A 22,740-nucleotide genomic window follows, 5' to 3' on the forward strand; every position below is an offset into this window, starting at 1 on the left:
ATTTGTATTCAATCTTGAACCATTAATCACATGCATACCTTGATTTTCAAAAGGAAATTTTGCGTTCCACAAACTAGCACCAACAGAAGTTCAGTTGTGCCAGTGAATAATATCCCTAAAGCTCCGCTGACTGTACATTGATATTGTAGATTATTGTCCACTGCCCAACCCACTTTATCACATTCATCTCTCAGAACCACTGAACCCAAGGCTTCACCAAATCTGAACATGCGAGCATTCTTCCTAATCCATATTAACTTGGATCATTACTGCTAGCCAGGGTTGGAAAAAGCGTTATTAGGCGTACGCCTAGGCGCGCTGAAGCGCTCGGCGACAGCCCACCGCGTAGCCTTGGGCCTAATCGGTGCTCTAGGCGGGCCCATCGCTTAGGCGGATCCAGGCGTGCGCCTAAGCGCGATGAAGCGGAGAAAAGCGGCGAGGAGGCGGCGCAAGGCAGAGCAAGGCGGGCCGGAGATGGAATCGGAGAGGTTACAAGCCTGGGCGGGAAGGTGGCGAGAAGATCGCGAGAGGATGGAGAAGATTGCGGGAAGTTTGCTGGCGGAGGAAAGGAGAGATTTGGCTAGACTTTGGATATATATACACTGAAAAGGGTGGCGGCGGCTGGATCTATTCCGTCCTCGCTTCGTCCTTCGGCCGCCGAGACGAAGAGATTCACCTCATCCTCTCACCATGCAGCCATGACTTCTTCCTCCTCTCCATCCCTCTGCTCGAAGACAAGCTGAGATCCGGTCTTCTTCCCTGCTAGAGGTGAGCTACCAATTCGATTTTGTCTGTCCCTTCTCTTCTCGTGTATTCACTGTGCCTGTGTACTGCCTCTGCATCGTCCCCTGGATTGCTAGTTTGTTGCTACTTGCTGCCCTGTCCCTCGCATGGAATCACTTGATCTGCACTTTATGTATTGATATTGATTTATCTAGATTGTTAATTGGGTGTTGTTTGATCCATCCCTGGCGGATCTAGGATTGCAGCGCAGGGGTGCCACTCAATAAAAAAATTGTGCAGAGATCTCACAATTTAAATGTCATGTCAGCATCACGTAGTAGTACCATAATCGAGTCAACAAAAGAAATGGTAGTTAGTTTGTTCGATCTGCAACTGATTTATACATGCCTTGATGCTGTTGTGTCTGAATTTGCTCATGCATTTACAAGATGTAACAAATACAGTAAGAAAGTTCTAAAAAAACAAATACAGTAAGAAGCAATTAGTATTTGGGCATAAACAATATAGTGGGAGACAGGAACTATGCTCAGGCTCAAGGTAAAAGCTGCTCCTGGCCTGGGTCAATGCCTTTGGTCTCGCCTAGTCACCGCAATCCGGCATGCCCGTGCTCGCCGGCAGCCAGCTCGGCAGCCTGCAGTGCTCCCTCTGCCTGACCTACGCCTACTGCCGCTGGCCGTTGCACCAAATGACCTGACCATCCTAGACTCTGAACCTATGAAATTTTCTTTACTGATCACTTCTAATGGAATAAGACATGACTGAAAATAATAGTAACTTTGTGATGCAGTTGTACTCGACAGCTCATCCGACGAGGAGGTTAAAGTGGGCTGGTCATATCTAGCGCCTGAAGAAGCAAGGCAAGTATCCACTAGTCTGAAGGTAATCATTCTGTGCACTATTCATGTTAATGAAGTTCCTTCTATGATTGTCTCAGTTCATAAGTTATATACATGGCATGATGCCAAGATGTGATACTGGACGTTACTAGTAGTCTAGTACTACTGTACTAGTATAGAAGTAGGATCATATTCTATTGCATGGTGCCAAAATGTGACAGTGACATAGCTGCTACTAGTACACTAGTCTAAAAGTAGGATCATATGCGTGTGAGTGTGGCTGCTAGTAATCTTGAATGTAGAGATATGAGGTTATTTATATCACATGATACTTCAAATTAGTATATCAGAGGAGTTGTTCAGTTTGTATAAAAAGGAAATTGCTTCTGGATCGGTATTGAGCATTGCAAGACAAAATAAGTTTCGAATGCAACACATTTATGAGCTTATGCAAAAAATATGTTCTTTTGGTTTCCTCCATGGTAGTTTTTGTATTATCGATTTACTTCACAACAGAAAGTTTCTTGGAAGTTTGTGCTATGATTTTCTCTTCTGTTGCCTGATGCCAAGATGCAACACCAGCCAGAACTAGTCCTAGTGTAAAAGTAGGATCATATGTATGTGGTTGCTGGTAATCTTTACTGTGGAGACTAGAGGTTCATTAATCAGAGGGTTGTTTAGTCGGTATAAAAACGGATTTGCTTCTGGATCTGTATCGAGCATTGCAGCCTTGCAGGACTAAATAAGTTCCCAATGCAATTATGCAACAAATTTATAAACTTGTAATGCAAAAAAATATGTTCTTTGGTTTCCCTCATTGTAGTTTTTGTATTTTCTATTTTAGTTTGTTTTGCTTGGAATCTCTCCATAGGCAGCTTCCTACCTATTTCATATTTGATCTGCATATACTATGAATTTATGATATTATAACTTATATTGCTTTGCTTCTGTCTTCTTCTGTAAAAATCATATACCTAATTAAGTGGGTAATGATTTATCTTCTACTGTATGTTTTTCGGATGTGGACACGCGCACACCCGTACAGACATACTATATTGCATTTTTTGCTTTGATTATTATCTTGATTTATGCCTACTTGTGGTCTCCACTTTGATAGATCTGGTCCATATTTTTTATCATTATCGATGTGAATTACTGAACTATTGCTGCTGTGTATTCGAGCATTTGTAGGATGTTGGAGACAAATATAACATCAATGTTGCTGGAAGAGAATGCCCGTAAGAGAAAGTCGGATGATGTGGGATGGGAGTATGGGAGTCTAGCCGATGTTTCCAACAAGGACAAAGTGAAGTGTTTGTTTTGTAACCATGTGATCATTGGAGGTGTTTATCGTCACAAGCAGCATGTGGCTCACGTTGGTAATTTTGTGGCTAAATGCAAGAAAAGCTCGCAGGAAGCTAAAGATAGGTGCAGGAAATCTCTTGAGGAGGCATCTAAGAAGAGGAGGGAAAAGACTTCTCGTGAGCTAGAGCTCAGAGAAGGCGTGAATATTTCTCGTGTTGGAGATGCTTAAGTTACTTGTATTGGAAGCGCCGAGCCACACAAGATAGGTCCCATTGACAGTGGACACATCCTATTGATCCTAAATTAACTCAAGTTGTGCGTCTGTGTGGAACTATCCCTGTTGTGACTTGAGAGAAGTCTTTCAAATAAGATTCTAGGAATAAAGTACTTGTGAACTTGAGCTCATAATTTATAATGCTATATGCCATATTGGGTCTTGCGTGATGTTTGCCTCAAGTATATTTGAATATTTGATGTTCCTATGTTACTGCTACTTCCCTTGAGTAGATCATTTTTAGTTATTCACGTTGTTGTGATGTACTCCCTCCATCCCATGATATAAGATCTGAATATAAGATCTTATATCATGGGATGGAGGAAGTATCTTATTATCATTCAATTGTCCTAACCTACTGTAGTAGAAAATGCCTAAGGCTATGCCTAGACAAAAAATTGTCCTCCTAACCTGCTACCATACAAAACGCCTTGGCCCGCCTAGGCTACGCCTAGGCAGGCTAGGCGCTAGGCAGAGAGTCATCGCCCGCCTACCGCCTAGCGCTTTTTCCAACCTTGCTGCTAGCGCTTGTCCCAACAGAGAATAGTAGAATGTCTAATCAGTCTTATCAACTACTAGGAACCGAAGAGGAGGGAATACTACGACATGGAATGCACTGATTCACTAAGACATAAATGTTCAGCATATCAACTTGTAGGACTGTAACCTGAAGAATCAGCCTCTGTTGAACTGTTAGGTGTGCTCTCACATGTCAATATGTCACCCTGCACACGAACGATGTCCAGTGCTGCTTTTGTGTTCATCTTGCTGCTCTGCTGGTGCTCCATGTAGTCCCTGTACCTGATTCCCCGGAACTTCATGCCCTGGGGGTCATTCTGTGCCAACTCCAGGACTGGCTCTACGACAGCATCTAGGCACGGCCCGACCAGGCTCACGAACGACATCCTCGTCTGCCCACCGTGGACCAGTGCGCGATGGAGCACGGCCTTGTACCTTCCATTGCTCACAATCTGCACCCACATACATAGGACATGCATGTGTATCATTAAGATAAAGTACAGGTACTAAGAGCTTCTGTTTTCATAACCATTTATTGTCAAGTTAAGAACACTGTAAATCATTCGTATACCTCCAACTGATCGCCAGTGAGAATGAACAGTGAGCCTGGAAGGGGCTTTGCGGTGACCCACTGGCCGTTGTGCATGACTTGGAGACCATCCACACCATTTTGGAAGAGCAGAGTGAGAAGGCCATGGTCAGAGTGGGCTGAAATTCCCATAACCCCATCCGAGCCAGCATATGGCGGGTAATTGTTCCCGACAAGGATCTGGAAGCAGGACTCAAGGTTTAGAACTTCAGAAATGCGGCCACGGTCAAGTCCCAGGCTCTCGGAGATCGCCTTCGCAAGCTCCAGCAACAGCTGCCTCGTTCGAGCAGAGTACTCCACAGCAATATCTCTAACAATGACTGTGTAGTCAATATAGCTTTTGCAACATCAAAACAATAATGTGAAAGTAAATATGGTGTTAATTAGCAGTTTGTGCTACCTCAGCTTTGCAGGCTTTGCAGGGCAGTGAAACTCTGGGTGAGCAATCATCTTCATATAGTCCCTCCGACATATGGCATCGTCAACGTCAGAGTAGAAGAGACCTGTTCCAATACGTATAGGATCCTTTGGGCCAGCAGCAATGTATTCTGCCTTCTCATCCCTCGGTAAGCTGTATAGTTCCTTACACGCCTCCATCACTTCTTCTTGGAGCACCTCAGGCACCCCATGGTTAATCACCTTCACGCCAGATCAGAAAAATAAAAACAATTAATGGCGCCTCTAGCGAATTGTTTCCTTGTACTTATCCAGGTTTATTCCCCTTTGTATTTTGGGTCAATTTTTTACCGTAAATTTAACTAACAAAATATATGTTTTATGTAGCAAATACCGTTGGAATTTTCTTTCAAATATGAATTCATATAACTTATATTTTGCTAATCAAATACAGTATGTATATGGTAAAAAAAATTGAACAAGATATGAGCGGGAATAATAATCCCAGACGAAGGGAGCATGCAACATTGGGACATGAATCGAATATTCTGATGTTCATCGGTGGTAGTGCCGTACCATGAAGAAGCCCCAGTCTTCGCAGGCCTGGCCGAGCTCGCGTGTCGCCTGAGATCGTTGCTCGGCGTTGCCGTTGAGGAGGACGCCGAGGTCGATGACGGGGATGCCGTCCCCGCCGCATGCTCCAGCACAGTCGCCGTGACCCCCCTTTGGATGGTTAGGGCAATGGCGATGAGACGGCGTCGGCATCTTGTGTGGTGGGGAAAAGGGGAGGGTTCCAGAAGACCTGCCGCGAGGCACAGGTGGATGGCCGTGTTCCCTCCGTCCACGACAAAGACAGTCGTACACGACGCAACGGGGGAATCCGGCGACGAGGCGGAGAGGCCTGCTGCCGGAGGAGAGGACCACGCGCGAGGGTTCGCTGACGCCGCCGACCGCGGCGTGGAAGGCGATGAGCTCGACCACGGAGCCCCCCTTTGAGGGAGGAATAGAGGAGGCAGAAGCGAGCGGCGAGCTCGGCGAGAGGCGCAAACGGGCGGCAGGGTCGTCAGATCGGGGAGATTTTGAGGAACTGAGGAACAGAGGAAGTGAAGGGGAATTTTGCCAGGAGTTTTTTTTTTTGGACGAGGGATTTTTCTTTTTTTAGGAACACCCCTACTCCCAAAAACGCTTTTATATTATGGGACGGAGGGAGTATAATTTTATTCATACGCATAATAATCACAGATATATTGACTTTGATCTAAAATTCAAGAAAATATAAAGTAACTCATGTGACTAAAAAATATAATGTATCTCTTGAAAACACCTTATTCATGGTATCAATGTTTGCTAGAAGAAATACTCCAAAGACTTCAATAAGGAAGCTGCAATTGGACTAGAGCAACGATGTTGTCACCTTTCCACACACACAAACATTACCAATAATAGTTTTTGAAAACGCCTTGAGTCGCCCATCTAGAAAGATAGGGAAGTCTTGATCGATGAACGTATTTGGGCCAAGGATAGTAGAGCAGTTATTTGGAATAGCTCCAAGTAGCACGTGGTAGCTGCATCTACAAGATGACATAGAGATTTGTAAAGCACACACAGATCTGAAAGATTCAGACCCGTTGACTAGTAACCTCTCTCACAAGCGAGATATGAACAAACCCCATGGGTGTTGGATTCATTACAATACATAGTGATGTGAACTAGATTATTGACTCTAGTGCAAGTGGGAGACTATTGGAAATATGCCCTAGAGGCAATAATAAAATGGTTATTATTGTATTTCCTTGTTCATGATAATTGTCTATTGTTCATGCTATAATTGTATTAACTGGAAACCATAATACATGTGTGAATACATAGACCACAACATGTCCCTAGTAAGCCTCTAGTTGACTAGCTCGTTGATCGATAGATGGTTATGGTTTCCTGACCATGGACATTGGATGTCATTGATAACGGGATCACATCATTAGGAGAATGATGTGATGGACAAGACCCAATCCTAAGCATAGCACAAGATCGTGTAGTTCGTTTGCTAAGAGCTTTTCTAATGTCAAGTATCGTTTCCTTAGACCATGAGATTGTGCGACTCCCGGATACCGTAGGAATGCTTTGGGTGTACCAAACGTCATAACGTAACAGGGTGGCTATAAAGGTGCACTACAGGTATCTCCGAAAGTGTCTGTTGGGTTGGCACGAATCGAGACTGGGATTTGTCACTCCGTATGACGGAGAGGTATCTCTGGGCCCACTCGGTAATGCATCATCATAATGAGCTCAATGTGACTAAGGAGTTAGCCACGGGATCATGTGTTACGGAACGAGTAAAGAGACTTGCCGGTAACGAGATTGAACGAGGTATTGGGATACCGACGATCGAATCTCGGGCAAGTAACATACCGATAGACAAAGGGAATTGTATACGGGATTGATTGAATCCCCGACATTGTGGTTCATTCGATGAGATCATCGTGGAACATGTGGGAGCCAATATAGGTATCCAGATCCCGCTATTGGTTATTGGCCGGAGAGGTGTCTCGGTCATGTCTGCATGGTTCCCGAACCCGTAGGGTCTACACACTTAAGGTTCGGTGACGCTAGAGTTGTTATGGGAAATAGTATGTGGTTACCGAAGGTTGTTCGGAGTCCCGGATGAGATCCCGGACGTCACGAGGAGTTTCGGAATGGTCCGGAGGTAAAGATTTATATATGGGAAGTCATCATACGGTCACCGGAAGTGTTCGGGGGTATGCCGGTATTGTACCGGGGCCACCGAAGGGGTTCCGGAAGTCCACCGGGAGGGTCCACCTACCCCGGAGGGCCTTATGGGCTGTAGGTGGAAGGGAACCAGCCCCTAAGTGGGCTGGGCGCCAACCTTCCCCTAGGGCCCATGCGCCTAGGGTTGGAGGAAACCCTGGAGGGGGCGCCCCCCTTGACTTGGGGGGCAAGCCACCCTCCCTGGCCGCTGCCCCTCCCACCAGATGGGATCTAAGGGGCCGGGCCCCCTCCCCCTTGCCCCTATATATAGTGGAGGGGTGGGAGGGCAGCCGCACCCCTGGCCTGGCGCAGCCCTCTCCTCCTCCAACTCCTCCTCCTCCGTAGTGCTTAGCGAAGCTCTGCCGGAGAACCACGAGCTCCATTGCCACCTCGCCGTCGTGCTGCTGGAGTTCTCCCTCAACTTCTCCTCTCCCCTTGCTGGATCAAGGAGGAGACGTCCCCGGGCCGTACGTGTGTTGAACGCGGAGGCGCTGTCCGTTCGGCGCTAGATCAGATCTTCCGCGATTTGAATCGCTGCGAGTACGACTCCATCAACCGCGTTCTTATAACGCTTCCGCTTAGCGATCTTCAAGGGTATGAAGATGTACTCCCTCTCTCTCGTTGCTAGCATCTCCTAGATTGATCTTGGTGACACGTAGGAAAATTTTGAATTATTGTTACGTTCCCCAACAGTGGCATCATGAGCTAGGTCTATGCGTAGATTCTATGCACGAGTAGAACACAAAGTAGTTGTGGGCGATGATTTGTTCAATTTGCTTGCCGTTACTAGTCTTATCTTGATTCGGCGGCATTGTGGGATGAAGCGGCCCGGACCGACCTTGCACGTACTCTTACGTGAGACAGGTTCCACCGACTGACATGCACTTGATGCATAAGGTGGCTAGCGGGTGTCTGTCTCTCCCACTTTAGTCGGATCGGATTCGATGAAGAGGGTCCTTATGAAGGGTAAATAGCAATTGGCATATCACCGTTGTGGCTTTTGCGTAGGTAAGAAACGTTCTTGCTAGAAACCCATAGCAGCCACGTAAAACATGCAACAACAATTAGAGGAGGTCTAACTTGTTTTTGCAGGGTATGCTATGTGATGTGATATGGCCAAAAGGATGTGATAGGAATCACGACTTGCATGTCGATGAGTATGACAACCGGCAGGAGCCATAGGAGTTGTCTTAATTTATTGTATGACCTGCGTGTCAATGAAAACGCCATGTAATTACTTTACTTTATTGCTAACCGTTAGCCATAGTAGTAGAAGTAATAGTTGGCGAGACAACTTCATGAATACACGATGATGGAGATCATGGTGTCATGCCGGTGACGAAGGTGATCATGCCGCGCCTCGAAGATGGAGATCAAAGGCGCAAGATGATATTGGCCATATCATGTCACTTTATGATTTGCATGTGATGTTTGTCATGTTTACATCTTATTTGCTTAGAACGACGGTAGCATAAATAAGATGATCCCTCACTAAAATTTCAAGAGACGTGTTCCCCCTAACTGTGCACCGTTGCGAAGGTTTGTTGTTTCGAAGCACCACGTGATGATCGGGTGTGATAGATTCTAACGTTCGCATACAACGGGTGTAAGCCAGATTTACACATGCGAAACACTTAGGTTGACTTGACGAGCCTAGCATGTACAGACATGGCCTCAGAACACAAGAGACCGAAAGGTCGAACATGAGTCGTATAGAAGATACGATCAACATGAAGATGTTCACCGATGATGACTAGTCCGTCTCACGTGATGATCGGACACGGTCTAGTTGACTCGGATCATGTATCACTTAGATGACTAGAGGGATGTCTATCTGAGTGGGAGTTCATTAAATAATTTGATTAGATGAACTTAATTATCATGAACATAGTCAAAAGGTCTTTGCAAATTATGTCGTAGCTTACGCTTTAGTTCTACTAAGATATAATCCTAGAGAAAATTGAGTTGAAAGTTGATAGTAGCAATTATGCGGACTGGGTCCGTAAACTGAGGATTGTTCTCAATGCTGCGCAGAAGGCTTATGTCCTTAATGCACCGCTCGGTGTGCTAAACCTCGAGCGTCGTCTATGGATGTTGCGAACATCTGACATACACGTTTTGATGACTACGTGATAGTTCAGTGCGTAATGCTAACGGTTTAGAATTGAGGCGCCAAAGACGTTTTTGAAACGTCGCAGAACATATGAGATGTTCCAAAGACTGAAATTGGGATTTCAGACTAGTGCCCACGTCAAGAGGTATGAGACCTCTGACAAGTTTCTTAAGCCTGCAAACTAAGGGAGAAAAGCTCAATCGTTGAGCATGTGCTCAGATTGTCTGAGTACTACAATCGCTTGAATCGAGTGGGAGTTAATCTTCCAGATGAGATAGTGATGGTTCTCCATAGTCACTGCCACCAAGCTATTAGAGCTTCGTGATGAACTATAACATATCAGGGATAGACATGATGATCCTTGAGCAACTCGCGATGTTTGACACCGCGAAAGTAGAAATCAAGTAGGAGCATCAATTGTTGATGGTTAGTAAAACCACTAGTTTCAAAAAGGGCAAGGGAAAGAAGGGATACTTCATGAAACGGCAAATCAGTTGCTGCTCTAGTGAAGAAACCCAAGGTTGAACCCAAACCCGAGACTAAGTGCTTCTGTAATGAGGGGAACGGTCACTGAAGCAGAACTACCCTAGATACTTGGTAGATGAGAAGGCAGGCAAGGTCGACAGAAGTATATTGGATATACATTATATTAATGTGTACTTTACTAGTACTCCTAGTAGCACCAGGGTATTATATACCGGTTCGATTGCTAAGTGTTGGTAACTCGAAATAAAAGGCTACGGAATAAACGGAGACTAGCTAAAGGTGAGATGACGATATGTGTTGGAAGTGTTTCCAAGGTTGATGTGATCAAACATCGCACGCTCCCTCTACCATCGAGATTGGTGTTAAACCTAAATAATTGTTATTTGATGTTTGCGTTGAGCATAGACATGATTGGATTATGTTTATCGCAATACGGTAATTCATTTAAGGAGAATAATGGTTACTCTGTTTATTTGAATAATACCTTCAATGGTCTTGCACCTAAAATGAATCTCGATCGTAGTGATACACATGTTCGTGCCAAAAGATATAAAATAGTAATGATAGTACCACATACTTGTGGCACTGCCATTTGAGTCATATTGGTATAGAACGCATGAAGAAGCTCCATGTAGATGGATCATTGGACTCACTCGTTTTTGAAAAGATTGAGACATGCGAACCATGTCTCTTGGTATATATGCATGAAGAAACTCCATGCAGATGGATCGTTTGGACTCACTTGATTTTGAATCACTTGAGACATGCAAATCATACCACATGGGCAAGATGACTGAAAGGCCTCGTTTTCAGTAAGATGGAACAAGAAAGCAACTTGTTGGAAGTAATACATTTTGATGTGTGCAGTCCAATGAGTGCTGAGGCATGCAGTGGATATCGTTATGTTCTTACTTCACATATGATTTGAGTAGATGCTGAGTGTATTTACTTGATGAAACACAAGTCTGAATTATTGAAAGGTTCAAGTAATTTCAGAGTGAAGTTGAAGATCGTCGTGACAAGAGGATAAAATGTCTGTGATATGATCATAGAGATGAATATCTGAGTTACGAGTTTCGCACACAATTAAGAAATTGTGGAAATTGTTTCACGACTAATACCGCCTGGAACACCATAGTGTGATGGTGTGTCCGAACATCATAACTGCACCCTATTGGATATGGTGCATACCATGATGTCTCTTATCAAATTACACTATCGTTTATGGGTTAGGCATTAGAGACAACCGCATTCACTTTAAATAGGGCACCACGCAATTCCATTGAGACGACACCGTATGAACTATGGTTTAGAGAAACCTAAGCTGTCGTTTCTTAAAAGTTTGGGGCCGCGACGCTTATGTGAAAAAGTTTCAGGCTGATAAGCTCGAACCCAAAGCGGATAAATGCATCTTCATAGAATACCCAAAACAGTTGGGTATACCTCCTATTTCAGATCTGGAAGCAAAAGTGATTGTTTCTAGTAACGGGTCCTTTCTCGAGGAAAAGTTTCTCTCGAAAGAATTGAGTGGGAGGATGGTGGAGACTTGATGAGGTTATTGAACCATGACTTCAACTAGTGTGTAGCAGGGCACAGGAAGTTGTTCCTGTGGCACCTACACCAATTGAAGTGAAAGCTTATGATAGTGATCATGAAACTTCGGATCAAGTCACTACCAAACCTCGTAGGACGACAAGGATGCATGCTACTTCAGAGTGGTACGTCATCCTGTCTTGGAAGTCATGTTGCTAGACAACAATGAACCTACGAGCTATGGAGAAGCGATGGTGGGCCCGGATTCCGACAAATGGCTCGAGGCCATCAAATCCGAGAGAGGATACATGTATAAAAACAAAGTGTAGACTTTGGAAGAACTACTTGATGGTCGTAAGGCTGTTGGGTGCAGATGGATTTTAAAAGGAAGACAAACAATGATGGTAAGTGTCACCATTAAGAAAGCTCGACTTGTCGTTAAGATGTTTTCCGGCAAGTTCAAGGAGTTGACTGCGATGAGACTTTCTCACTCGTAGCGATGCTAAGAGTCTGTTGGAATTATATTAGCAGTTACTGCATTATTTATGAAATCTTGCAGATAGGATGTCAAAACATTGTTTCCTCGACGATTTTCTTGAGGAAAGGTTGTATGTGATACAACCAGAAGGTTTTGTCAATCCTGAAATATGTTAACAAGTATGCAAAGCTCCAGCAATCCTTCTAAGGATTGGAGTAAGCATCTCGGAGTTGGAATGTACGCTTTGATGAGATGATCAAAGATTTTGGGTTTATACAAGTTTATGAGAAATTTGTATTTCCAAAGAAGTGAGTGAGAGCACTATAGAATTTTTGATGAGTATATGTTGTTAACATATTGTTGATCAGAAATGATGTAGAATTTCTGGAAAGCATACAGGGTTATTTGAAAAGTGTTTTTCAATGGAAAACCTGGATTAAACTACTTGAACATTGAGCATCAAGATCTATAAGGATAGATCAAAAACGCTTAATAGTACTTTCAAATGAACACATACCGTGACAAGATTTTGAAGGAGTTCAAAATAGATCAGCAAAGAAGGAGTTCTTGGCTGTGTTACAAGGTGTGAGTATTGAGTAAGACTCAAGACCTGACCACGGCAGAAGAGAGAGCAAGGACGAAGGTCGTCCCCTATGCTTTAGACGTAGGCTCTACAGTATGCTATGCTGTGTACCGCACCTGAAGTGTGCCTTGTCATGAATTAGTCAAGGGGTACAAGAGTGATTCGGGAATGGATCACATGACAGCGGTCGAACTTATCCTTAGTATCTAGTGGACTAAGGAATTTTCTCGATTATGGAGGTGGAAAAGGAGTTCGTCGTAAAGGGTTACGTCGATGCAAACTTTGACACTAATCCGGATGATTCTGAGTAGTAAACCGGATTCGTATAGTAGAGCAGTTATTTGGAATAGCTCCAAGTAGCACGTGGTAGCTGCATCTACAAGATGACATAGAGATTTGTAAAGCACACACGGATCTGAAAGGTTCAGACCCGTTGACTAGTAACCTCTCTCACAAGCGAGATATGAACAAACCCCATGGGTGTTGGATTCATTACAATCACATAGTGATGTGAACTAGATTATTGACTCTAGTGCAAGTGGGAGACTATTGGAAATATGCCCTAGAGGCAATAATAAAATGGTTATTATTGTATTTCCTTGTTCATGATAATTGTCTATTGTTCATGCTATAATTGTATTAACTGGAAACCATAATACATGTGTGAATACATAGACCACAACATGTCCCTAGTAAGCCTCTAGTTGACTAGCTCGTTGATCGATAGATGGTTATGGTTTCCTGACCATGGACATTGGATGTCATTGATAACGGGATCACATCATTAGGAGAATGATGTGATGGACAAGACCCAATCCTAAGCATAGCACAAGATCGTGTAGTTTGTTTGCTAAGAGCTTTTCTAATGTCAAGTATCGTTTCCTTAGACCATGAGATTATGCGACTCCCGGATACCGTAGGAATGCTTTGGGTGTACCAAACGTCACAACGTAACTGGGTGGCTATAAAGGTGCACTACAAGTATCTCCGAAAGTGTCTGTTGGGTTGGCACGAATCGAGACTGGGATTTGTCACTCCGTATGACGGAGAGGTATCTCTGGGCCCACTCGGTAATGCATCATCATAATGAGCTCAATGTGACTAAGGAGTTAGCCACGGGATCATGTGTTACGGAACGAGTAAAGAGACTTGCCGGTAACGAGATTGAACGAGGTATTGGGATACCGACGATCGAATCTCGGGCAAGTAACATACCGATAGACAAAGGGAATTGTATACGGGATTGATTGAATCCCCGACATTGTGGTTCATCCGATGAGATCATCGTGGAACATGTGGGAGCCAATATGGGTATCCAGATCCTGCTATTGGTTATTGGCCGGAGAGGTGTCTCGGTCATGTCTGCATGGTTCCCGAACCCGTAGGGTCTACACACTTAAGGTTCGGTGACGCTAGAGTTGTTATGGGAAATAGTATGTGGTTACCGAAGGTTGTTCGGAGTCCCGGATGAGATCCCGGACGTCATGAGGAGTTCCGGAATGGTCCGGAGGTAAAGATTTATATATGGGAAGTCATCATACGGTCACCGGAAGTGTTCGGGGGTATGCCGGTATTGTACCGGGGCCACCGAAGGGGTTCCGGAGGTCCACCTGCCCCGGAGGGCCTTATGGGCTGTAGGTGGAAGGGAACCAGCCCCTAAGTGGGCTGGGCGCCAACCTTCCCCTAGGGCCCATGCGCCTAGGGTTGGAGGAAACCCTGGAGGGGGCGCCCCCTTGACTTGGGGGGCAAGCCACCCTCCCTGGCCGCCGCCCCTCCCACCAGATGGGATCTAAGGGGCCGGGCCCCCTCTCCCTTGCCCCTATATATAGTGGAGGGGTGGGAGGGCAGCCGCACCCCTGGCCTGGTGCAGCCCTCTCCTCCTCCAACTCCTCCTCCGTAGTGCTTAGCGAAGCTATGCCGGAGAACCACGAGCTCCATTGCCACCACGCCGTCGTGCTGCTGGAGTTCTCCCTCAACTTCTCCTCTCCCCTTGCTGGATCAAGAAGGAGGAGACGTCCCCGGGCTGTATGTGTGTTGAACGCGGAGGCGCCGTCCGTTCGGCGCTAGATCGGATCTTCCGCGATTTGAATTGCTGCGAGTACGACTCCATGAACCGCGTTCTTGTAACGCTTCCGCTTAGCGATCTTCAAGGGTATGAAGATGCACTCCCTCTCTCTCGTTGCTAGCATCTCCTAGATTGATCTTGGTGACACGTAGGAAAATTTTGAATTATTGCTACGTTCCCCAACAATCATCAACATTGCCACCATATGGAGCGGAGAAAACATCTCCGGAACTGTAGCACGCATCGGCCGACGCAACCATTCTCCTCTTCAAGATTTCTCTCCTTATCATATCATGCCATGTTTTGGTGAGATCGTCCATGTCATTACGGTTTATTGACATGATCTTGTTCTCCCAACGCCCTTGAAGCGACCGAAATGTGCGTGGAGTCCTATTGGGATGCTTTGCCATAATGCAGAAGTATTGATCTTCGATCTTTGCCAATATCTCTTGGCGGTTTGAGAAGTTCCCGTGCATGCATCAAGAGACACCACACTCCATGCTTTGATCAAAGTTTGATCTTCCAAGACCATGTAGTTCTTCGATCTTATGCTTTTCTCTGTTTTTGTTTGCGATTGCTCATACACTTCCGCTTCGATTTCCTTCAATTCGTCCTCACAACCATGATCATCCACGCCGCCCTCCGTTTCATTGTAGTCGAATGCGGCGAACGGGGCTTGATCAATGTCAACCGCGTTCGTGTACAACAAGTTCACGAACTCGGTTGTTGCATTGTTTGAACCACCGCTATAGCGAACAATAACAAGTCACGAGCTATCGAGGATAATGGCGAAAAATGAAAGAAAATCGCCATGACCGAAGATGCATACCTTCCGGCCATTTCGTCGAACACCTCGCTTGCGAGTGGTGCGGCACCGTTGAACGGCATCGCCGGAGCACCTCCTTGCGGGGGGATGGAGTGAGACGATGAAGAAGGTGGCTTATTTGTAGCCGGGATCTTCCTCCGCTTTACGCCCGCGACCTTGCTGACCTTCTTCGCCGCCGGCCGGGATCGCGCTGCCGCGTTGGCGCCCGGAGCGCGGGCCATCGCGGCGGGGGCAGCCGGATTCCCGCCCTGCACGACCACGTTGCCCTGCCGCTTGCGGGCAGGCGCGGCGTTTGCTTGGGCGACGGCGGCGGGGCCAACATGGCCGGCGACGAGATCCGCCCGTGGGGAAGGAGCGTGCGCGACCTCGACGGTGACGGGGGACAGCATGGGGTCGTCCATGGCGGCGAGGGACGGCTGGGGAGGAAGCATCGGAGCGTGCGGAGGCGGGGCAATGGTGGCGGAGGGTGGGGGGAGCGGGAAAGGGCGCGCGGAAATGTCCCTCTCGCCAAATCCCGCTGCGGATAGGGGTTGAGCTCGAGTCGGCCTCCCAGCCCGTGAAGATAGAGGTTGAGGGAGAAGATTTGCCGCGCCGTGCAAAAATATTTGCGGGCCGGGGCGGGATGCGGGGTCTGATTGGGCATGTTTTCCCGCCCCGACCCGTAATTTGGCGGTTATTTTGCGGGCCGGGCGGGATGCGGGGTTTGCTAGAGTTGCTCTAAGGTACAAACGTTGTGAAAAGGGGCGTGCCGCATAAGCTTGTAGGCCTAGCTTTGAGGACCAGCCTTGTTTCGTGGCAGGGCGAAGGCCGACACAACTCTTTTATTTGCGTGTTGTGCCCGTACTGGATCAAAAATCCGTGCATGCGGGCCCGCCTTAAAAGCACGACCCTGGAGCGACAAATGCTCACCTCATGGACGACGGGCTACGAGGAGAGGACCCATCAACATGAAGATAGTGCTTTGTTGGACCGGGCATGGCTAATCTCTTCATGTTGTTCCAACATGAAGTTTCCTTGTTTTCGATGCATACCATTCGCTACCAAATGAAAATATTTTTTGTGTTGTCTCCCTCAAGCAGGTTTTGTCACTGGCTATATTTGATACGATTTTGTTCCTTTTCATGTCGGAGACGAGCTAAGCGCTTATGCCATCATGCCATCATGCACAAGGCGTTCATCCGACAAAACCGCGGCCGCTGATGTTCTTTTGTCATGGATTAGTTGTCAATAATTTTCAACGGTTCTTGTTTTCCTTCATCTCCTAAGCGCTCATCGACATCATGGTTAAGGGTTAAGGTCTACATCGTCGTCATGTGACAAGACCGTGACCTCTAATTTGTTTTCCTTGTGACTGTCTTAGACGGCGTATCCTGGCTTGCCATTTTGCCACTGGGAAGTCCCATGTTGCTCCTCGACACAGCATTGGGGCACCATGTCCTTCCTCGTGAGGCAGCCTAACTCAAATTAGAAACATGTTTACCGGCCAAAACCTGTGTCCGGCGTCCGGCCCTGCCGCGTTTGTTCACCGGCTTTGACCTCGGAGTCGTTCCACAAACAAGCTAAGCCCGCAACACAGCCAGCTTTGGTGTTATCCTCCACATAAGTACTACTTCCTCCGAAAATACTTGTCATCAAAATGAATAAAATATGATGTATCTATAGTAGATACATCATATTTTATTCATTTTGATGACAAGTATTTTCAAATAGAGGGCACCCTTACGTTGCGGGCAGTCTCCAAGGTCTTGGCCTGCAGGTCGTCACCTTTTGACTTTCGAGTTTTGATGAGTTTGACACGCTATAAAAAGGCTTGAGGGTTAAGCTTCTCGTCACCACAGCACCACCAAAGCAGAGCCTAATAAGCACCATTCCGCTTACGCTTCCTTGGCGTCGATCGACAACATCTGCAATGGCGAAGAACCACGGTGCCGCCGGTCTCCTGATCGCGTCCCTTCTCGTCGCGGTCACCCTCGCCGACGCCAGGGTCGCCGTGCAGGTGCGCCGCGACCTGAACGAAGGTACGTGTCCATCGACTCCACCCAATCCATGGTACGGTAGCGCCTGTGTTCCACGAACCAGCGATAACTGTACCTACTGGAACCATATCGTGATCTGAACTGACTCCTGGAACGTACGTGCGTGCGTGCGATGGAGCTGCAGCAGATCACGTGGTGCCGGCGAGCGACGCGAAGGCGGCGGCGGCGCTGACGTGCAGCAAGGTGCAGGGGCTGAAGGCGGGCGAGACGTGCTTCTCCGTCGCGCTGCTCGGAGGACTGACCCTCGAGTCGTTCCTCGTCTTCAACCCCAACATCGACTGCGGCAAGACCTTCGTCGGCCAGTGGGTCTGCCTCCACGCTTCCACTGCTTGACAAGCTGCTGCACGTACGCACCCGTGCACCGACCACCGCTAGCGCTATGAATCGAGGCGCCGGGTGCTCTCCTGCTCGTACTTCCCTTGCAAAGTGTGCTTGCTGCTTGCTCCTTTTTGTTTGTCTGAGAGATGTTGCTTGGTGTTATCTGGTGTGAAGTAGCCCGTCGGTGTGTGTTTGTTGTACCAGCTGATCGTGCCTGATTATCAGTGTATTTCCCTTGCTTCTTTTCCTCAATTCGTCCGTGTGCTGCGGTAATGTGGGAGCCGGTCTCCAAATTACCATCGTTGCACCTAGGTTTTATCGTAACCGAACTGTTTGACTCATTAACGACTAGCTGCAAACAAGAAACTTGGCATAGCTGGGCAAAGAATTTAAACAGGAGGGTTATTCAAAAATTGCGGAAGCTTAGTTTGATCAAGCTGGCCGAGTATTTCAAACAAGCTATGGCACTTAATCCGTGAAACTACATTGAAGCTAATAACTGGGTGAAGATTACGCGCTTTGAATTTGAATAGGACTATGCTCCTTCTTTTTCATAAAATGGATTCTTTGGTTGTTGATTCTTAATCAAATAAATTATGTCGCAAGATCGAACCAAGAATTTCATTATATCCATTTCTTATACCTTCTATTCTATATGACACTACTTCATAAGAATAAACCCGGGGAGACTATAATAGAATCTGCCCTTTAGCTGAGCTCATAGGATCAGCCCAAAATATTTCTATTTAAACAATCTGAAAAGTTCTGGAATTATTTGACAACATAGCTATAATTATGTATACAACTCCAAAAAAAAAAAACCCAGCTGAAAAACTTGACCTACAGTTAGAGATTAAAAAATAACTGAAAGTGGATCTAACCCTCAAGGTGGATTTTGATAATTAATGTCAACATATCTCAAAGAACTAATGCTACTTCAAAGTATATTTCATAAAAAAATTTCTTAGGTACAACCGGAATGGAAGATGACCCCTAAGAATGCTTAAAAACAAGTGTTGAACAAGTCTATTCACAACCCCCCCCCTCCCTCTAGATATACTTATCGATTCTACAATAAAAAAAATCAATTGTGAATAGTGTCAAATTTGGGTGAATGGTATTTGAAATTATTCACATTCGATTTTGTATTTTTTTTTTTGTTTCTATAAGTGTAGCTTGAGTTAGGAGCTTTGAGATTGTACATCAAACATGGATGTATGCCTGGAAATATTTTTGAAACTTCTGAATACTATTTCTAATCACTCTGATCTCACCTACGACCAGCTCCTATACTAGCCCCCCCCCCCCCCCCCCCCCCGCGGAAATACTTATCGATCCTACAATTAAAAAATTTGATTGTGGATAGTGTCAAATTTGGGTGAATGGTATTTGAAATTATTCACATTCGATTTAGTGTTTTTTTATTTCCATACGTGTAACTTGATTTTTTTAGATGATTACCAATATGTGATTTTTGAGATGAAGTGTAACTTGAATTAGGAGCTTTAAGATTGTACGTCAAACATGAATGTATGTCTGCAAATATTTTCGGAATTTTCGAATACATAATATTTTTTTACTACCTGATCTCACCTATAACCAGATCCTATACTAGCCCCCCCCACCCCCCAGACATACTTATCGATCCTACAATAAAAAAATCGATTGTTGATAGTGTCAAATTTGGGTGAATGGTACTTGAAATTATTCACTTCGCTTTTTGTTTTTTTTTTCTGTTTCTATAAGTGTAGCTTGACTTAGGAGCTTGATGTATGTCTGCAAATATTTTTGGAATATTTCGAATGCATAATATATTTTTATCTCTCTGATCTCACCTACAACCAGATCCTATACTAGCCCCCCCCCCCCCCCCCCCCCGAAAAAGAAGAGGCAATCTAAAAATTGCTTGCTAATTTATCAGGGTCATCTTATTAATCTATTACCTACTAATAAAAGCGGTAATGATAACTCCCGAACGTTCGGGAGTTAAACATGGCAACCCGAATAGGTTTAGATGGCAAGTTTAGTTTACGTGAGATTAGGGAAACATGGCAATTTTCTGACAAAAAAAGATGAAAAAGGACGAAGTTGCCATCCCCTATAGACTAAAGTTGTCATCCCCTATGAACTAAAGTTGCCATGTAAAAACGTTCGGGACGAAATGCTCAAAATCTGAACGTTCGGGAGTTATTGGATTCCAATAAAAGAGATGTGGTATTCTTGTTTTGGTCCGTCATGAAATTTTCAGAAACCCCCGACATTATAATCAACCTCCAGTCCGAAGGTAACATTTTTGTTACGCTGTGCATTTCGCACTTCCAGCTGCTGTAGGCCAGATGCTGGTTTTTGGTCCATTGTCGTTCGTGTGAGCCGCAGGCCCCCACGAATTAAGAGTCTATTGAGAGAGCGTACCGTTGCTCGGCATGAGCGTAAGATTCAACCAAACGGCCTTACACGGACGGATTCCCGGGACGCCGGTCTCTCCCATCGCGAGTACGCATAGCTGCACGATGCTAGACTCTGACACGACATGAAACGTGATGCGGTACTGCACGGGAGTCACAGGTAATGGCGATGAGTTGTTCGGCTGCACGCCGGCCTTGACCTTAGGCATGTTGTACCTAGATCACAAGTTGCCTTGACCACCGATCCTTTGTCCCGCCATCAATCTAAACTTGAACCCACGTACAACTAGCTACAACTTCTAATCACCTGGTACGACTCTTTCAATTCATTTTCTCCTTTTCCACCTTAAGCTCTTTTTTTACAGGAAGCTTCTCAATTGAAGATGGTATATCATAATTAGGTTTGATATAGAAACACCTCTGATATTAACGTCTTTCATGTGAAAATTAGGGACAAGTGCAAGCTAAAAGGATTCTAATATGAAAAACACCTCGGATTGTTTGCACACAATTGTCCACTGAGCCATGAGGTGGGTGATGAATGGGTGTGCAATATTATTTACAATATATGAAAAACACATCCGATTGTTTGCTAGTAATTCTAATGAATTATCTTTGAATTTAGGATCTAATAAAAAACCATACATTGTGCTCAACGGTGGTAAATATATATACACTGGTAGAAAAAAGGCCTTTAGTCCCGGTTCGCAAAGGCCTTTAGTCCCGGCTGTGCAACCGGGACTAAATATGCGCGACTAAAGACCCCCCTTTAGTCGCGCCTCTTACGAACCGCGACTAAAGGCTTTAGTCCCGGTTCTCGTGGCTAACCGGGACTAAAGGCCTCCTCCGCAGGTTTAGGGTTTTCCCCCCTAAACCTGGTTTTTTTGCGAATTTTTTTTATTTTTTTATTTTTAAATTTCTGAATTATTTTAACCTCTAATCTCTAATCACCACCCCTCATCACTGCTCAATTTATCCTCTAATCTCTAATCACCCCTCATCATTCCAAATCATCTAACTTTCCGGACGGTCACCCATCCTCTCACTACTCCAGCCTGAGCACGCTTAACTTCCGGGTTCTATTCTCCCTCGTTTCCAAGTCTGCACTTGTTGTTTTCCTGACAATAGTGGGATGTCAATTCTATTAACCCTCAGGAATTTAGCTTGAGCATGAAGTGACACATTTCACTGTTTGAGTTTGAAACTATTGTTTTAAAAAACAATAATTATTTAGTAACACTAATATTTCTGGAATAATTAGTTTGACCATTGTTTGACCACTGTTTGACCACAGTTTGACCAGATTTGACCAAAATTTAAAAAAATTGAAATAATTATTTAGTAACACTAATATTCTAGAATAATTAGTTTGACCATTGTTTGACCACAGTTTGACCACAATTTGAATTTTTTGAATTTTTTTGCCTCTCCAGATCTTAAAAGCCCCGTATCTTATTTTCTGTTAGGTTTTTGAGGATTTTGAAAATGTTTAACGGGGTTTCCCCGGTTAAATTCGGATGTAACTTTTTGAGTAGATGATTTTTCATATAAAAACTTTTTCATCCGAGTTCGTATGCAAAAGTTATGCCCATTTTAAGAAATTCCAGAGAGATTTTGCAAATAAAGTCGAAATTCATATTTGTTAATTTTCCCAACAACTAGACCACATATCACATGAGAAACTTATTTTATTTTATTTTTTTTGACATTTCCATCATTTTCTTTTGGTTTTTCTAAAACTGAAAAGGCGGTCGGGGGGGGGGGGTAGAGTTTGATGGGCCCTTTAGTACCGGTTGGTCTGGCCAACCGCGACTAAAGGACTAACCTTTAGTCCCGGTTGGTCTGGCCAACCGCGACTAAAGGACTTCGGGCCAGCCTGAGCCAACCGGGACTAAAGCCCCTCCCGTCCGCCAGCTGTCGACCGAGCGCGCTGGGCCCAGATAGTTGGTCGCGGGTCCCCTTCCGAACCGCGACTAAAGACCCCTTTGGTCGCGGTTCGATTATTTTGGGGACTAATGGGGGCGTATGGAAGACTCTTTTTCTACTAGTGATAGGAGCTTATGTCCTCAAAAAGATACACCAGTTTCTTAAATTTGAAAAATATTTTTTTGTTGGGTCGTGTGCAATGAGAAGAGTAAGCACTATTTCGGTGAGGTTTTTTTTTTCTCAATTGTACTCCCTCTGCCCCAACATAAGTGTCTCAACTTTGTACTAACCTTAGTATAAAATTGCACTAAGGTTAAGACACTTATTTTGAGACGGAGGGAGTAACAAGTAAGAATTGTCTACTGCATCTAACTAGTTCTGAGTTCGTGTCTCGGAGTGGGGAATAATTGGCCCCAAAAACTTCATGCTGTTACACATACGTGACGCACACACATATCAAAACGCAAGCTTAACCATTAATTAAATCAATTAAGTGTGAGTTATATTTCTCAGAAAATATATTGTTGGATTCATACATTTTT

At 45.1% G+C, this 22,740-nt stretch overlaps 2 protein-coding genes and 1 long non-coding RNA gene across 4 annotated transcripts; 2 read left to right on the forward strand and 1 right to left on the reverse strand.

Moving 5' to 3' along the window:
- The first annotated feature begins 318 nt into the window (after window positions 1-318).
- On the forward strand, window positions 319-3,329 carry LOC123079394 (uncharacterized). The gene is made up of 3 exons (XR_006437953.1): window positions 319-768; window positions 1,532-1,623; window positions 2,772-3,329. It is a non-coding gene; the product is annotated as an uncharacterized lncRNA (long non-coding RNA).
- Window positions 1,223-5,784, reverse strand: LOC123079393 (2-oxoglutarate-dependent dioxygenase 19). 2 transcript variants are annotated; one of them, XM_044502162.1, is made up of 5 exons: window positions 5,240-5,784; window positions 4,668-4,906; window positions 4,250-4,577; window positions 3,827-4,130; window positions 1,223-1,456 (listed from the first exon to the last, which is right to left on the reverse strand). In XM_044502162.1, exons 1-5 carry the CDS (start codon window positions 5,426-5,428, stop codon window positions 1,305-1,307), a joined length of 1,212 nt encoding a protein of 403 aa, XP_044358097.1. In that variant the 5' UTR covers window positions 5,429-5,784; the 3' UTR covers window positions 1,223-1,304. The 2 variants fall into 2 exon arrangements, with proteins under 2 accessions (XP_044358097.1, XP_044358098.1); XM_044502163.1 differs by lacking the exon at window positions 1,223-1,456 and having other exon boundaries at window positions 3,757-4,130; window positions 5,240-5,780.
- Window positions 5,785-17,372: 11,588 nt separating this feature from the next.
- LOC123074851 (uncharacterized) lies at window positions 17,373-18,067 on the forward strand. The gene is made up of 2 exons (XM_044497585.1): window positions 17,373-17,531; window positions 17,674-18,067. The coding sequence occupies exons 1-2, from the start codon at window positions 17,423-17,425 to the stop codon at window positions 17,880-17,882; spliced, it is 318 nt and encodes a 105-aa protein (XP_044353520.1). The 5' UTR covers window positions 17,373-17,422; the 3' UTR covers window positions 17,883-18,067.
- Window positions 18,068-22,740: the final 4,673 nt, after the last annotated feature.

This window comes from Triticum aestivum, chromosome 3D, assembly GCF_018294505.1.
Source record: "Triticum aestivum cultivar Chinese Spring chromosome 3D, IWGSC CS RefSeq v2.1, whole genome shotgun sequence".
NCBI classification, from domain to species: domain Eukaryota; kingdom Viridiplantae; phylum Streptophyta; class Magnoliopsida; order Poales; family Poaceae; genus Triticum; species Triticum aestivum.

What these genes read in the sequence shown, in the direction of transcription:
- LOC123079393 (XM_044502162.1), bottom strand. Translation starts at nt 5,428, where the DNA reads ATGCCGACGCCGTCTCATCGCCATTGCCCTAACCATCCAAAGGGGGGT. An exon ending in AAGACTGGGGCTTCTTCATG is followed by an intron (nt 4,907 to 5,239) that starts GTACGGCACTAC and finishes TCTGGCGTGAAG; the next exon opens with GTGATTAACCATGGGGTGCC. An exon ending in TCACTGGCGATCAGTTGGAG is followed by an intron (nt 4,131 to 4,249) that starts GTATACGAATGA and finishes ATGTGGGTGCAG; the next exon opens with ATTGTGAGCAATGGAAGGTA.
- LOC123074851 (XM_044497585.1), top strand. Translation starts at nt 17,423, where the DNA reads ATGGCGAAGAACCACGGTGCCGCCGGTCTCCTGATCGCGTCCCTTCTC. An exon ending in GCGCCGCGACCTGAACGAAG is followed by an intron (nt 17,532 to 17,673) that starts GTACGTGTCCAT and finishes ATGGAGCTGCAG; the next exon opens with CAGATCACGTGGTGCCGGCG.